The sequence below is a fragment of the Trichogramma pretiosum genome, unplaced genomic scaffold, assembly GCF_000599845.2.
Source record: "Trichogramma pretiosum strain Unisexual culture from Peru unplaced genomic scaffold, Tpre_2.0 scaffold221, whole genome shotgun sequence".
NCBI lineage: Eukaryota > Metazoa > Arthropoda > Insecta > Hymenoptera > Trichogrammatidae > Trichogramma > Trichogramma pretiosum.
The window spans coordinates 1-16,088 of record NW_019640887.1 but is presented as its reverse complement, the minus strand read 5'-3'; the positions used below and the strand labels follow the sequence as shown (position 1 = coordinate 16,088).

General features: G+C 31.1%; 2 protein-coding genes across 2 annotated transcripts; one reads left to right on the top strand and one right to left on the bottom strand.

Moving 5' to 3' along the window:
- Nucleotides 1-1,195: 1,195 nt before the first annotated feature.
- LOC106651473 lies at nt 1,196-7,411 on the bottom strand. The gene is made up of 4 exons (XM_014369991.2): nt 7,225-7,411; nt 4,089-4,155; nt 2,384-2,721; nt 1,196-2,322 (listed from the first exon to the last, which is right to left on the bottom strand). Exons 1-4 carry the CDS (start codon nt 7,247-7,249, stop codon nt 2,060-2,062), a joined length of 693 nt encoding a protein of 230 aa, XP_014225477.1. The 5' UTR covers nt 7,250-7,411; the 3' UTR covers nt 1,196-2,059.
- Nucleotides 7,412-7,542: 131 nt separating this feature from the next.
- LOC106651390 (probable elongator complex protein 2) lies at nt 7,543-11,882 on the top strand. The gene is made up of 3 exons (XM_014369862.2): nt 7,543-8,888; nt 9,011-9,619; nt 10,576-11,882. Exons 1-3 carry the CDS (start codon nt 8,269-8,271, stop codon nt 11,723-11,725), a joined length of 2,379 nt encoding a protein of 792 aa, XP_014225348.1. The 5' UTR covers nt 7,543-8,268; the 3' UTR covers nt 11,726-11,882.
- The last annotated feature ends 4,206 nt before the right edge of the window (nt 11,883-16,088 follow it).

The window sequence follows — 16,088 nt, the reverse complement described above, 5'->3', positions numbered from 1 at the left end:
TGCGTGATTGTTGAATAATCAAAACAAGTTGGTATAAGAATCATTCCATTTATTTGTTGCATCTTAAAAAATTCACAGACAGTTGACAATTTTATTCAAGGCATAAAAGTTGACGATTCATTTCAAAATTATTGTTCAGCATTTTTCCTCGAATATTTATGTTTTTACTGAACTCAATTGTATTTGAGACAAAGCCGTTTTTAGTTTTATTATTTTAAAGTTGCAAATTTAGAATCAAATAATGTACAAAAGTCATTAAAATATCATAAACGGGTTTAACAGAGGTTATTTGAACGCACACAGACAACATATACATGAATAAAAATATCGTAAATGTATAGCAAAATCGTCAATACCAAAATAATGGTTTTAAATACTATAAAGAGCTATACTCTACGAATAATAAGACACTACACGTATTATCGACTACTTTATCGCATTAGATCGATATAATACATTTTGAAACATACTTTATAGCACTGCGTGGCATAAGTTCACATCTATCGCACGCTTTTCGGTGGCATAAGTCGCACATTCTAGCACCGCAGCGTTCGCATCACACTCACATACGCTCGTGCGCTAACGTCACTTTGCGGTACCAGAAAGTGCGACTTATGGCTCGGAAAAGGGGGCATATATGTGAACTTTGCACAGTACTATAAAATTTACGATACTCGTCCATAAGGGACACTTTTTGGCCCAGCCATTAGCTAAACTACGCCGTGCCAAAAAGTGTTTCTCATGGCACAATGTATCGAAAATTACTAGTATGACACTCGTGTCAGAACTTTGGACCCGAGCGCAGCGAGGATCTTGATATTACTTTTAGAAAATGACTTCTATTTCACCAGTTTCATACTCAATTCTATAGCACTATGCTAAATTCACACTTGAGTCTGCTTTTCCGAGGTATAAATCGTACTTTCTGGTACCGTGGAGTGAACTTAGCGCACAAATGTAGCGAGTGCGATGTAAGCGATGAGGTTACTTAAAGTGCGACTTGCCACGCAGTGCTTTTAAGTAATAATTACGATTTCAGATTCATAAACAGTCCTTCACGGCACAGCATCGTTTAGTCCATCGAATACAACAACTGGAATAGATGGGAAGTGCATCTGATGTAAAAAAGCGTGCAATAAATGTTAACTCTAGTCATGCAGTGCTGAAAATGATTGAGATTATACAGAACTCAAAATTATGTTGAAGTATCTTCTCAACATTTAATCTTTAAGATCATGTACAAAAATTGATTATATCACCGCGTACTCTACAAAAACTGTATCTTTTTATTTGTTCAGAAAAAATTAATTCCTCAGTCACTAATTCAAATTTCTAATTTTCGGCAACGAGAATGAACTAAAATATTTTTATTTTCGAAGTTTTGATTGTGATTTAAGCCGTCAATTTTATGGAAAAAAATTAAATAATTTAAATTCAACCCTTTGTATCAATTCTTTATTTACAGAATCAATTTTTTCAAGAATTTTATAAATTTTATCTTTAAAAAAAATTAGAATTTAAATGCAGGCTCTTCATATTTCAAGTACCATACATGAACTTTTGAGGTATTTAATTTGCGGGAATTGATATAATTATTTACATTTATATGTAATATAAAAATAGTAATACATTGAAGAAGTATGGGAGTAAACGTTTTTAACACTTATCTATTTTAAGAATTTGATGATTTAAAATTACGTTATTAAATAAAAGATTTTAAAAATTATAATTTTTAAATTTCAACTAAATTTGATAAGTTAACTAACATTGTTCCAAAGTGTATAAAATGTTATTTGAATTTTAGATTTTACATCTAATTTTTTATTAACTTTCAATTGTGAATATTTTTTATATCTTTCACAAGGAAATTAGTTTTGTAATATGAAAGATAGTCTTCGTCGCCTTTGTAAGACTTATATTATTCGTAAGCAGGGTGATCACAATTCACGTTAACATATTTATCTAATAATTATATGCTTGTTAGAAAAAGCATTATTGAGTTGAACATTAAAAAGGCACGATAGTACAAAGTAGTTGTATAAAAAAATTTTCATGCTTATCATATATAATTGGTTCTCTGTAAGGAGTAATTTGTTTGAGGATTTGGTTGCATTTGCATTACTAAATTGTGAGATTCCTTTCTTCTTTTATAATTGGATTTAGCATCGAGAAATAGAAAAATTGCTCCAATGCCATGCAACATCATTGATATAACAGCCAAACCATAGGACCAAGATAAATAATTAAAATTTGGATACATTAAAAAATCTCTCCTCCAGCATTGTGCTCCAAAAACAGTGACTGACAAAAATAAAAGGATGCCTGAAACATAAAAAAATTTCATCATAATATATCTGCAAAAGAAGAGATCAAAATAACTTACTTGTTATACTGTTACAAGATGCGACAATAGTTGATAAAAACCATTCATTTTCCAGCACCATTTTTAGAGGAAATCTAATCAAAATCAGAACAAGGATAACTTGACCAGAAAAAGATAATATTAAGCTGATGGTGACCATTGCTTGCACTACCATGAGCCATCCCGGTAGTAACCATTCTCTCAATACGAAATATTCTTGAGAAAATATATGATGACAGTTATTAAATAACTTATCAAATTGATAATATGGATATCGGAAATTTTCAAAGCAGTATTCCCATAGACCCATGTGTTTGAAATTATTAAAAGTTTCTTCATATGACTGTATCCAGTACGGGCTGTAAAGTAAAGTTTTTTTATAAATTCTAAAAAGGGAAGTATACAAAAAATCAAGAAAAATAAATTAAAATTTTAAACAGTTCCAGACACTCGTTGTTTTGTACTTCAATCTTAACAACACTATTTTGATTAGAAATAGGTTTTTGAAATAATTCGTATGTAACTTGACCAAAATTATTTCATTAAAAATGTTCAAAGACTTATATAAGACTTTATATTGTAAGATTTTAATTGATACGGTTCAGCGAGTAAAAAACCCATTTGTTCTTGAGACATTCACGACAATTTATATTTCTCTTCTTTTTCAAGATACTTAGTTCAGATTTAAGCAAAAAGTACTTTGAATTATCTTTACAAAAAATGAAATCTAACATATTTATAGTTCTCTCGTAATCCTTAAAAAATTGGATTTTCTTTTTTTTTCATTTTGCAGTGGTTTAATCTAACCTTTCAAATAAATCTTGTTTAAATTATCGTATTTGGAACCATATGATTTTTTCCATCTTTCTAGTATACTTTATTTGCCTAAAACGCAGTACATTAGTCAAAAATTGATTTCAACGACGAGCATTTGTAAAAATTCGATCTAGTCGATCAGTCAAGTCGACGCGACTGAGTGACTTGATCTTCAGAAACGAGTCTCACTTCAGAAATATCATTTCAGACAATGTAAAACTTTTTAAGTTAGCTTGTAGTTTTGTAAAATATACAGGATGATCAAAAACTGTCTTATATTAAAATTTATGTGTAGATCTTTCAAATAGTCCAAAATTTAACCTAGGTATCAATTGAATTTTTGAGAAAGAGCTAAAAAAAGTTAATAGTTGATTATATGACCTTATAGAAGATGGCACAACATTTTTAATGACTCTAAATAAAATTATAGGTGTCGGTCATTTGCAAATTTATCGAATGGCCGTATACCTACTTTGAATGTGGGTAACACCACTAGATGGTGCCATAAAGAAGAAGAAGAAGCAAATTTATCGGTAGAATAACAAAAAAGATTTCAAAAAACTCTTGCGAAAATCGGTTGCCAAATCTCAATTAATATGTGTATCAAATCAATGATATTTGTTTCGTATTATTTATTTATATATTGTGTTTGCCATATATTAATATACGGTCAACACTATAAACATTTATAGACAAGATTTTTTGTCAGTATAAAAAATCCTCCTAAAAATAGGCCCTAAAGCCCATTCGATTAAACTAAACACAGGAAGTTTTATTATTAGATACAAGGAGGTTCCACACAATTTTTAGGAAAGATCTGTCATTCGAAGGTGGAAAAGTCTCTTTGTTAGTAGACTAAGATTGTGGGAAATACTGTCTGCAGTTATAAAATTGATTTTAAGACACTCACCTCGTGAAAGATACTAAGAGTAACAGCCCAGCTACATACGTTATAGAACCTCCAAGGACGACAGCATCTGGAAAATAAATTTTAATATATATATAATTACTATCGACTTTTAGTTATTTTAATTTGCCAGCGCAATTAAGTGCTTATTTGAACAAGTTTTGGAATAACATTATTTCGGTTTTCTGAGACGTAAGATGCTGTTTTGGTTAAGAAACAAACATAATATTGAACATACGATAGCGTCCACACTTAAGGGGTCTGGAGCGATAAATCGACAGACTTAAGATCGCAATAAAATTTTCAGAGATTGTAGTTTAAGAAAAGACAAATCGATTAGCAAAAAAAATCGGGGTAAACGACCAATATCAAAAGATATTTGGCCTTGAAATTCGGCGATTTAACATGGACCCGTATGGAAAGCTGCATTCTTTTGAATCCTGTAAGCGTTAAAATCTTAAGGTCACGTTTTAAGTTATACTATTTGAAAGAGAATTTGATAATCTTTCCAATGATATAATTATATACCTAGGTAAACGAGCATTTTAGAAACGTATCGCGAGTTAAAGACTTTTTTAAGTTGAAGAATTTTTATATCCGTATAAGGTGCATGACATGTCACGCTACCTCACGGATAAACTCATCGTATTTCCCTTCAAAAACATTCGAGTTTAAATTGGCATTGCGCACATATGAGGCAACTACTTTGTAGTTGTTTTTTATAATAATTATTCATTTCAATTGTTGTGAATTGATATTATCATTGAAACGTGGTTCGAGAAAATCACGCACGACATCTTTTCCAATCCAAAATCTTTACTAAGGCGAAACTTCTCGTTAAAATTGGGCACGTTTGTTTGGTTATCGAGGCTTCCTTGGCTACCGAACTAGAAAATTTGAAGCTACACTAATGTATAGGGCTATATCGGGTCAATTGCCCCCCCCCCCCNATTGCCCCCCCCCCCCCCCCTCTTGGATCAGAGTTGGAATTTGGTTAATAGCACTACATGGCTAAATTTTACGTTTAAGGCACGCTTTGCCGTGACTTAAGCTGCTCATTATTGCGGCGCGCCTATCGCACTCGCTACGCTCGTGGGCTAACCTCACACCGCGACGCTATTATGAGCACCTTATATCTCGCCATAAGGCGCCTAAACATGAATTTAATACAGTGCTATTCGCTCTGAGTATTTGGGCGGAGCTTAGAGTGGCGCTACAGTCACCATTTACACGTAATCTTATGGAAAAACTGGACGCATCCTAAGAAAATGCCAGCGTCGGCCGCTCGAACTAAATTTTTTCTTACGAGAATTAACATGAGAAAACGCCACGCTGTGTGAACGCTCGGGGCCAATAAAAAAAGTAGCCAATTTTTACCACGGCACTCGCTTCGCTCGATAGCTAACCGTGCCGTGCAATAATGGCCTGCTTAAGTCACACGTATCATACATAATATACTAATTTCATATCTTTTTCTGCTTCTGAAGGGTGAATATGAAAAAATTGTTGAACATAATTATTTGTGTAAAATTTGATGAGGAATTTAAATCTGTCTTCCAAAATCATATTTATAACCTCAAAATCCCTAAATTATAAAAAATAGTCTAAAGGCCAAAAATAAACATGTTAATATCCAGCGATTAGGCCAATATTGTAATATGTTCATCGATACATCAAAATTCATCAGAAGTTGTATTTTATTGTATCGTTGAACATATTACAATATTGGATTATTTTTTATTGTTTAGCGATTTTGAGGTTATGAATAAGACTTTTGTTAGGAACTGGAAATGAATGTAACATTTTATTATATTATATTAAGGGCTCAAAGAAGGCTTAAATATTTATATATTTCTATTTATAGTATCAAGCTGAAAAAGTGAAAAAAAATTTTTTTCAGAAAACAGGCATAAGAGCCTTTTTCAATACCCTATTTGAAAGTACTTTGTCCAGTTAAATACTTACAAACACTTAAATTAATTGGTATAAGTCTATGAACCTTCAGCGATAAGCATTTGGGATATCTAAGCTGTTTGCCGTAAGATTCCCAATGTTTACATGACACGATTAAGTTGAAGGTCATTTCATTTTCTTTGATGGATCATTATCCATCAACGCAACCTCAAGCTAAGCATAAGATCAACTTTGGCTACTTCCTCATACAATTTAATAGAATATTTTATTCATTAATGATCATTTTTGATAAATTTTAAAGGTTTTAATTCTTACATTATAAATATGTTTCATAAATATTATAAAAATAAAAATACAATAATAATAAAAAAGAATTATGAGAATCAAGATTATTCTAATCACTAAAACAAATATTTTTTGTTTAAATCTTAACATAGGTTAATAATAATCTTAATATAGGTTAATTGCAATAATTTCTTCATCATTTTTATCAACTACCGCATTTTGACTGTATAAACACATTTATAATTGAATAATAAGAAACAATAATAAAAAACCAAAAAACGTCAATTGAAGTTTAGTGCTTTCATAACATTATATATTAATTGAGTATTGCATGTTAAAACATACTCAAAAAAATTTCAACATATGAATGCAGTAAACCCAAATTAAGTTATGTTTGAGTAACGCATTACTATAAAATGAATGAACTGTTAGATTCTGTCAAACAAACTAATCATTCAAATAATTATTACAGTTAGTTATTTATGTGATCGATACAGTTCATAATATTAAATAATATTTTATTCAAAAGAAAATTTCCACAAAATTAACAGTAGCTTGTAAGTACTTGTATTGATCAATTGATAATATGTCATACAAGCTAGATGTTTGCATAAATTTTCAAAAATGGAATTATTCTTTCAAGAAAGCTAGGAAATGTAAAACAAATTTTTTCGTATTCATTTATTCATTTCATGTAAAACAATAGTTGATTATGATGAAAGATTTTTATATTTATAGAGTGACTGTAAATGAGAATAAATTTTACAACTATTTCATAATATATTAGTTCTTACAGGTGTTAATAAAATACTGTTATCATGTTTGAGCAATAAACATGATAAATTTAGTACCCTGCTATATAAAAACCAGAAACCTGACATATTTGTTTATTAATTCCTCAGAAAGCTAAACAGAAATCGAAATGTTATGAATAACTTACTAGATGCTTTTGGGTATTCAATCATGATGCCAGCTATAATTAAAATATGTTCTTAAAAATGAAAGTCAATGATGGTATTTTAACATTTTGAAAACATTGATGCATGTATAATTGAAGAACCAGAATGTAAACTAGCCACGCCTAACAATAACAACAGTGTTGATAGTAGGGTTCTTTTCAATATTAAGGTTCTTTCAAATTCACGAATACACTACATGCATTGACTCTGTTCTGTGGAACGCCAACATTTCTTACATATTTATTCATGTTCCACTATTCCTCTTTACCGGACACGGGACAGAAGCAATCTGAAGCGATTCTACGTTAGGTTCCATGTTTATATAGTATGTTGCTTCGATATTATTATCGATGTATTATAATATTATTTCTAGAAGCCAGTGGTGTGAAATCATATAATTGACAATTCAATGTGAAATCGTGCAATAGTTGGAGTTGTACAAATTATTTTTTTGAGTTGAATATTACACGAAAATTATACGTATGGTTTTTGAATTCTGTCCTATGGAACAGGAATTGGAGCGTGTATAAGCATATACAAAATTCCACAAAGCATGGTATCGAATAAGAGTAAATATATCTAGTGGCTACATTTAGTTTACAAAATTACAGCGATTTATAATAGAATAAAATGTTCGTTATAAAAATATTGACTTCGATATTCATCAAATGGTTGTGTTTATGAACGCTCACTATCAAAACACTCGAACAGCTTGAGCATTATTCCTTATTTCATGTTTGAGGTTTGATCATGATTTCAATTCCCTCAATACCCTGTCGTGTATGTATGTACGACTCTTAGTGTAGAGCTCTTAACGCTGAACACGTGGTTATTAAAAGTGAAGTCTGCCGACAGAATTATTATTCATCACTTGAAAGGTTGATGACTATAATCTGCAATTAAGTGATTGTTTTTAAGAAGAAATTAAATATTTTTATCAATTGAAATCAAGGAAATTGTGTTCAGAATTTGATATAGTGAAACTCGCTGGATTACTTTTGTAGGAATTATTTATTTATCCCATAATGATGACAAATCAAGTAAAAAATTGTTACACTAGTTGCTGTTGCAATAGATTACCTCATACAGCCGACTGGGGAAAGAATGAGTTGATATGTTTTGCATCTTATCATTCAGTTGTAGTATATGATCCAAAATTAAACAATTACGGATTAATTTTATCCACCTTACATGGGCACAGTGATAGAGTAAATAGTGTATTTTGGATAAAGACTGCTCCAGGTAGATCAGAAAATGAAATTGTGTCCGCATCTTCAGATGGGACGGCTATTATTTGGACTTTTACCAATAAGGAGTGTACATTGTACACAAATAAAGTTCTGAAAATGAATCAATCCATCAGTTATTGTGATGCTATTTATCTTTCACCATCAAATTGTGATAAATTAATTGTAACATATTCTATAAATGGCAACTTATATGTATGGTTACAAAAAAGTAATAATGAAGCTGTTATAATTCAAAAGATAACATTTCAAAAGGCTATATTAACAGAGTTAAAATTGACCCTTTTGCCAAATAAAACAAAAGATTATGTGATGCCTCTGCTGCTGGCAGCAACAGATGAATGCTCAATATCTTTATATTCAACTGAATTAAACATCAGCCAAAAATCAAGCAATAAGTAATCACCTTTTTTTCGTTATTAATTACTTTTATCATAAACTTGACAATTAAAAAATTCAGATTTATAATAGATCTTTAAATATAGATAAAATTGGTAAAACCACTTAATTTTTTTTACAGAATATTCCATGGGTTCCAGAAAATTGAAACTCTTAGCGGATACAAATGCTGGATTACTAGCATTGATACTATTTACTTGGATGTAAATACTTTGATGGTAGCAAGTGGTTTACAAAATGGGATGATTTATGTGTGGAAAATTGAACTCAATGAACATGAATCTCTCGTGTCAAATGGTGTGAAATTAAAAAAGCAGCAGTTTTTCTTAGCAAAACAAAAGTATGAGATAACTTTGGATAGTATACTATCTGGCCATGATGCTTCAGTAAATGGTTTACAGTGGAATCATGGAGTGGATTTTAATTCAACATCAGAAAAAACATTAAAATTGCTTTCATGTTCTCAAGACAAAACAGCTATTATTTGGAAAGAAAATAAAGAATGCAAAATATGGTCAGATATAGCAAGACTTGGAAACATTAGTGATAATTCATCAGAATATTATTGTTGTAGAATGAAATATGATGGAAAATCTATTCTAATTACTGATTATTATGGGCAATTGCATTTATGGGAATACGAACCTGACTTGAATGTATGGAGACCTCGAGTAGCACCAGGTGGACACTTCAGCAATGTCGTGGATCTCTGTTGGGAACCAGATGGAAGGTAATATATTTTATATTTATAGGCTGATCCTAGAATACTTTTATAAGAACATTTGTTTATTATTGATTTACTAATAATCTAAGATATCTAGTATGAATCTAACTAAAATTATTGCTACCATCAATTAGAACATAGAATCTTATGTGAAATAAATACTTGTCTTACTATTTTGAAAAAACAGCATGACATAATGCATGCCAAAATGGGTCAATTTTCATGATCATAAAACCATGGAATTTTTATATTATGTAATTAATAATTACTATAATTACTAATTATTTAATATAAAACTGATATATTATGTAATCAACATTATAATTTCATAGTTGTTTTGAATTAGTTAAATAATTTTCAAAAAAATTGGAAACTTTAGAAACTTAATAAGATAAATTTTGTTCAAGTTTCTGAAATATTTTTTAAAATTCCTGCTTCTTACATATATGACTTCTTGGCTTACTGGTCAGAACACCAAAGGTTTAATTTCTAGGTCCCTTGCTTGAATCTCTAAACTGCATCACTATAGAAAATTATTTACAATTTTTTTAGAAAGCTTAAAACTTGAATTATCTGAAAAATTTCATCGATAGAATAAATATGTAATTACTTTAACTACAATATGTTGAAATTTCTTTGCGATAGTAAAAGATTTACAGATTAGCGTAAAGATTCATAAATGAGTGTATTGATCTTAAGCAAGCTATTCCTCGCAAATACAACTTTTTTGTCTTATTAAACTTGTATCTGTAACTTGCTCATAATTGTTGATTTTATACTTATCATTAATATAGTATTCAATAATAATCAAAGTAATGAAGGGTATTGGAAGATTTATCTGGCCTTTAATCATAATAAAAAACCTTTGATAATTTAAAAAAAGTTTAAGAGTAAATACCACAACTGTAATATAAATCACATTATGTAATATGACTGGTAAAATTACAATTTTCAATTTTCAGATATCTTATAACAACAAGTTTAGACCAAACCACACGAATTCATGCCCCTTGGAAATTAGATAATGGCGAATATTCTTGGCATCAAATTAGTAGACCACAAATTCATGGTTACGGTTTAACTAGTTTGGCTATTTTAGGTGCATTCAAATTTGCTTCGGGTGCAGAAGAAAAAGTGATTCGTGTTTTTGAGGCTCCTGAGGTTTTCAAAGATTTTTTTAGAAATTCAAATAGTTTTCTACAAGGATCGGTAGCTTCAACCTTGCCAGTATTAGGTTTAACAAATAAAGCTATAATTCAGAGTGAACCACAAGTAGAGTCAAATTTATTGAGATTGAATGAAAGATTTGATGAAGTAACTAATTTCAATGTCCCACCTTCAGAAGGTGTACTAGCTCAATTTACTTTATGGCCAGAAGTGCAAAAATTATATGGACATAATTATGAAATATTTGCAATGGCTACTAGTAACAATAAAAAATTATTAGCGACATCTGCTAAAACAAAATTATCAAAGGAACATTCAGCAATAATACTGTGGGATACATGTACATGGTCACAACATCAAAAGTTAAGTTCCCATGAACTTACTGTCACTCAAATTGCATTTTCTCCAGATGATCAATCTATAGTTTCTGTTTCTCGAGATAGGAGATGGTCACTTTTTTGCAAAGAAAAAGATAAGGATACTTATACACTACAAAAGATTTCTAATAACAATTTTCACACACGAATTGTCTGGTGCTGTGCTTGGACACATGATTCAGCTTATTTTGCTACTGGTTCCAGAGATGCTCAAGTTGGTATTTGGGATAAAAATTCTAAAGAATTCGAAAATTGCTTACCAGTAGCAAAATTAAAGTTTTCTAAGGAAGATTCTATAAGAGCGATAGCTTTTAGTCATACTTCATTGCCACTTGAATATATTTTAGCAATTGGTTTCGAAAATGGAATTATTGATTTGCGAAAATTAATAAGATCAAAAAACACGTATGAGTGGATTCCAATTACTATTTTAAGTCAATCAATAGCTCATCATCTTGCTATAAGAAGACTTTCTTTTCGACCAAATTTTACGAAAGAAAAAAAATTACAATTAGCAAGTTGTGGAGATGACACTATGGTAAAAATTTTCGATATATATTTGGAATGATAATGCTATGTAGCAAACATTTTTTAATTTTTATCATTTTTTGATTTTGATCACTTTAACAGTGATTTTGTACGTAATATTTGTAATATTAAGTAACTTATAATAATGTGTATGTCAAGAATAAAGTGAATTTCTATTTCTATGAACAATTCGAAACAAAAAAAAATTTTTCATTTACCATTACTTTCTTTACTCTAATCCTTCAACGTGATCAAACATTGTTTAATAGAAATAACTCTTCTTGATGCTTCGGTTCAAGAAGAGTGAAGTCAAATAGTAAAAAAACATGAAAAAAATATTCTCATATTTTTTGGAGAACTTTTTTGAAAATCGATTTCGGTTTTTCAGTTGCGGCACGTGTTAACTATTACCTTTTAGACTCATTTACGAATTTTTCTCAGTTTTTACATTTCAAGAACCAGAATCAACGTCTGGAGCGAAGATCGGAATAACTTGGGAAATAACAACCGGTCTAATGTACATGGCCGATTCTCTGTGAATTAAGTCGAATGACCGAAAAAAAATTTTTCTGTAATTATCAAAATCTTTTTTTTTCGATGTCAGATTTGTCCCAAAAAAATTGTAGATAAATTTGGGCCTTCTATGATACTTTTTCTGCGGCCGAAAGTTGGCCACTTTGACGTTTTTTCGAAATTCATAAAAAATCGCAAATATTCAAATAATTCCTAGATCAACGTAGAATGATTCTAAAGTAAAAGTGACCATGAGCTGGAAATTATCCAAATTTTTGCTAGCTTTTCGCAGCGGCGTGTTTATAAACGCTTTGTTATTTTAGAAACAAACAATAACATAACAATACGTAATGCAAGACAGTTTACAATAAGACTGAGCTATTTAACAATTCACAAGATAAATATTTTTAACTCATTTTCAGTGAGAACTTAGATTCACTAAATTATAAAATATATTTTTGTTTAATTTAATTATTTTTTTTATTTATTGACCGTAAGCCAAAAACGATTTTACATATTAACATTTTCGTAATTTAAAATATTCTTTGAATTATTAGATTTTTTCGAAACTCATTTTCATCCGTGAAATATCATCCTCTGCTGGCCATGCTTTTCCAATGTTTGGATCAATCTTTACATTCATATCGTCGATATAATGGCGATTAGAATTATTAGTCAGCCTCATTGCTTTCCGCATCTGCAAAATATTAATAAATAATTTGTAAATATATATTTTTTCAAGTTTTTTCAAGGGGAATACATACATTTATTCACGAAGAGATAGAAAAAAAGAAAGAAGATGAAGAAAAGAAAAATTTATTTAAAAAAGTTTCATAAAGCAATAAGAAGAGAAAGGTTGGAGTACATTTCCCTCCCCATCGAAGAGAAATTGAATAGTGGAATTTTAGAAAATTGTTCGAAAATCCACCTTTTGCTGGTTACTTTTATTTGATACCATATTTGATATATTTTTGATTAATTGTAGTAATATTCTATAATTAGTAAAGGAAATTATAAAGTACCCTTATAAAAATTTCCAATTGGATCCCGCGAAATTCCTATTGGAAACCTATAGGACTCCTGTAGGAATTTCGCGAGATCCTATAGGAAATTTTTATAAGGGTATTTAAAACGGATGAACCTTCGATTTTTTTAACAGTATGACGGATTGAAATGTGGTTTTGTGCATTTGATTTATGAGATCGACTATAAATTTTGTGAACAAATTTAATAAGGGATGAATGAAAAACTGTATATGGGCATAAGAAAAATTTTTTTTTATTTTATTTACAATCTGTCTATAAGTATAGACAATGGGTAAATGTTGTATAAATATGCGAGAAAAGAACACGTGGGAGACTATGTCCAATGACATATGCTCTGATTAACGTTACAAAAATTAGAAAAATTACGTAGTTGCTAAAATTATTGAGTTTACAAAGTTATTCGGTTCTGATTTACAGAATTCTATGGGTTTTTAGTCTTGTAAGGTGGAATAAGGTGCATGCGAGTCTATTAGGATGACTCAAAAGTCGATCTTTATACTTGGCTGAATACTTGATTATTTCTGCTTTGACTTAATAGATACGTTTAGGTATTTCTTGATGTCTTCATGTGTAACGTATCATGGTGCATTGACGAAAAATCTCAGGGTTTTAGATTGAAATCTTTCGATAATATCAACGTTTGAATTGGTAGGCCGCCCAGAGCTGAATACCGTACGTCCAGATAGGTTTTAGCATGCTTCTATACGATAGTAATTTGTTATCCAGTGTTAGCACAGAGTTTCTTCCGAGTAGCCAGTACATTTTCCGTGTCAGCAAGTTAATTTGTTTTCTCTCGGTCCAGACTTGGGCTCTCCAGGTGAGATGCTGGTCCAGGTACATCCCTAGATATTTAACTATGATGCTCTGAGGTACAATTATTATGTTAAGAAGCACGCCTGTGCATGCACCTTTGTAAAGAGTGAAGGTTGTGTGGATAGACTTGTTTTCGTTTACTTTAATTCTCCAAGATTTAAACCATTTTTCAACCATCCGGATATGCTCCTGCAGTAGGGTAGATGTAGTTCATGGGCAGTGATGTGCGCAGAGCATAGCTGTATCATCAGCATATGCTGCCGTGAATACGTTTTAATTCGACGGCAAGTCAGCAGTATATGGTTGATGCTAAGGAATGTAAAATCTATATAATACGCGTATGCGTCCTGCACTATAAGGGTGCTGCCCTCTTTTCTTTGTAAATCTGTCTTTAGTTCTCTCATATACAGCGCACCTATACTCAGATCTCTATCGACCGTTGTCGCGAGTGCGTCTTCGCCTGTACACTTTTAATAAACTTATTTGTATTAATTATAAGTACAACGTGACATTATTAAATCTCCTATCTCAATAACATTCACCAAAACAGTTGATTCTCCCGATTCATCAATAATACGTGTCCTAGTGACGCAGGGGCTCGGTGATGAAATAAAAAAAAAAGAAGATCTCATGATGCAGTTGTCTTTGAATAAGTATACTAAACAAATCCCCACCGAAAAAATTTCAAAATTCAACACCTAGCACTTACTACAGTAGTATATAACCATGCCAAATGTCCACTCCGTTAGCTGTCCTAAAGTTAGAATCGTTGCTTTCTTCACGTCATGCGTTTTTTAATGAATACCTAGATATTTTATAGTATGCAGACTTTATTTTATACTTCATATAGATGATTTTTATGTGCCACCGGTACTTCAGGAATCTTTATGAACTTCGTACAGCTATTACAAAAGTGTCCTGAGTTTTGGTCATATTTTTTGGTACTTTAAACATACTACGTTAGAATATGGTATCGCTACCACTTTGAAGCCCCTAATCTGTACTAACTTTCTAAAAAAAGTTATTGTGTTCGATTTACGACAGTTAAAAATGCAAACGTTAGATAATGGCTTCGCAAAAGCGTCAGACGTATCGGCAAAATCAAGCGGTAAAAAAATTTTTCCGCTCCATTAGCAATGAATACTCAGATAATAAAAGTCCGTTTTTAACGTAGAATACGTAGAAATGTTTGTTTTTAAAAACTCTAAATCCTAGTAGTCGGCGAAATTCCACGCATTTAAACTCTGCATATAAGGGACACAAAACAACGATTTGTCCGTACCGTTGCTATTCGCTCCGTTAGCACGTAATACGCAAATTTTTAAAAATGAGTGCACGACGAGCCACGAGGTTAATGGTGACAAATAACAATGCTTTAATGCCACAAAAAAATTGAAACGCGCTACAAAGCTACCAAGGCTAAAAAGGGCGTCATGAAAAAAAATCTGTAAGTGTATTGTTACAAATAATCAACATTTCACGTTGTGTCACGGATCTGTACCAAAATTTTTGTGGAATCTCCAGGAACCTAATAATAAAGCTACTTATACTTCGTTTTATTGAATGGATCTTAGGGCTCATTTTGAAAGGGATTTTCTCTTTTATTTAAAAATTTCGAGATTTTCTATATCAAGATACAGCGTGGGGGCTAACACACTGCCTTGCCGTACACCAGCGTGATTTTTATATAGGTTGGTTGATTCATTTTTGATCTTGACTTGGAACGTTCAGTTTTCCAGATAGGATTTTAATAGCTAGTAATGGCATTTTGGGAAATTCATTTTTATTTTATGCTTCAAGCCTGCGTGCTATACCATATCAAATGCTGGAGCCACGCCTAGGAAGACAACTGTATAATACCGTTTATCCTCAAATGCCTTATCGTATGCTGACAATATCGTATGCCGATTCACTTGTTCACTATGCGGAGTCTATTTTTGTCCACAGGAATTTGGAATGAACCGTCTATCCGCAACGCATCTATATAAGTTGTATAGGCTAGGTCGAAGTTTTTGCCGCGGTTAATTCTGT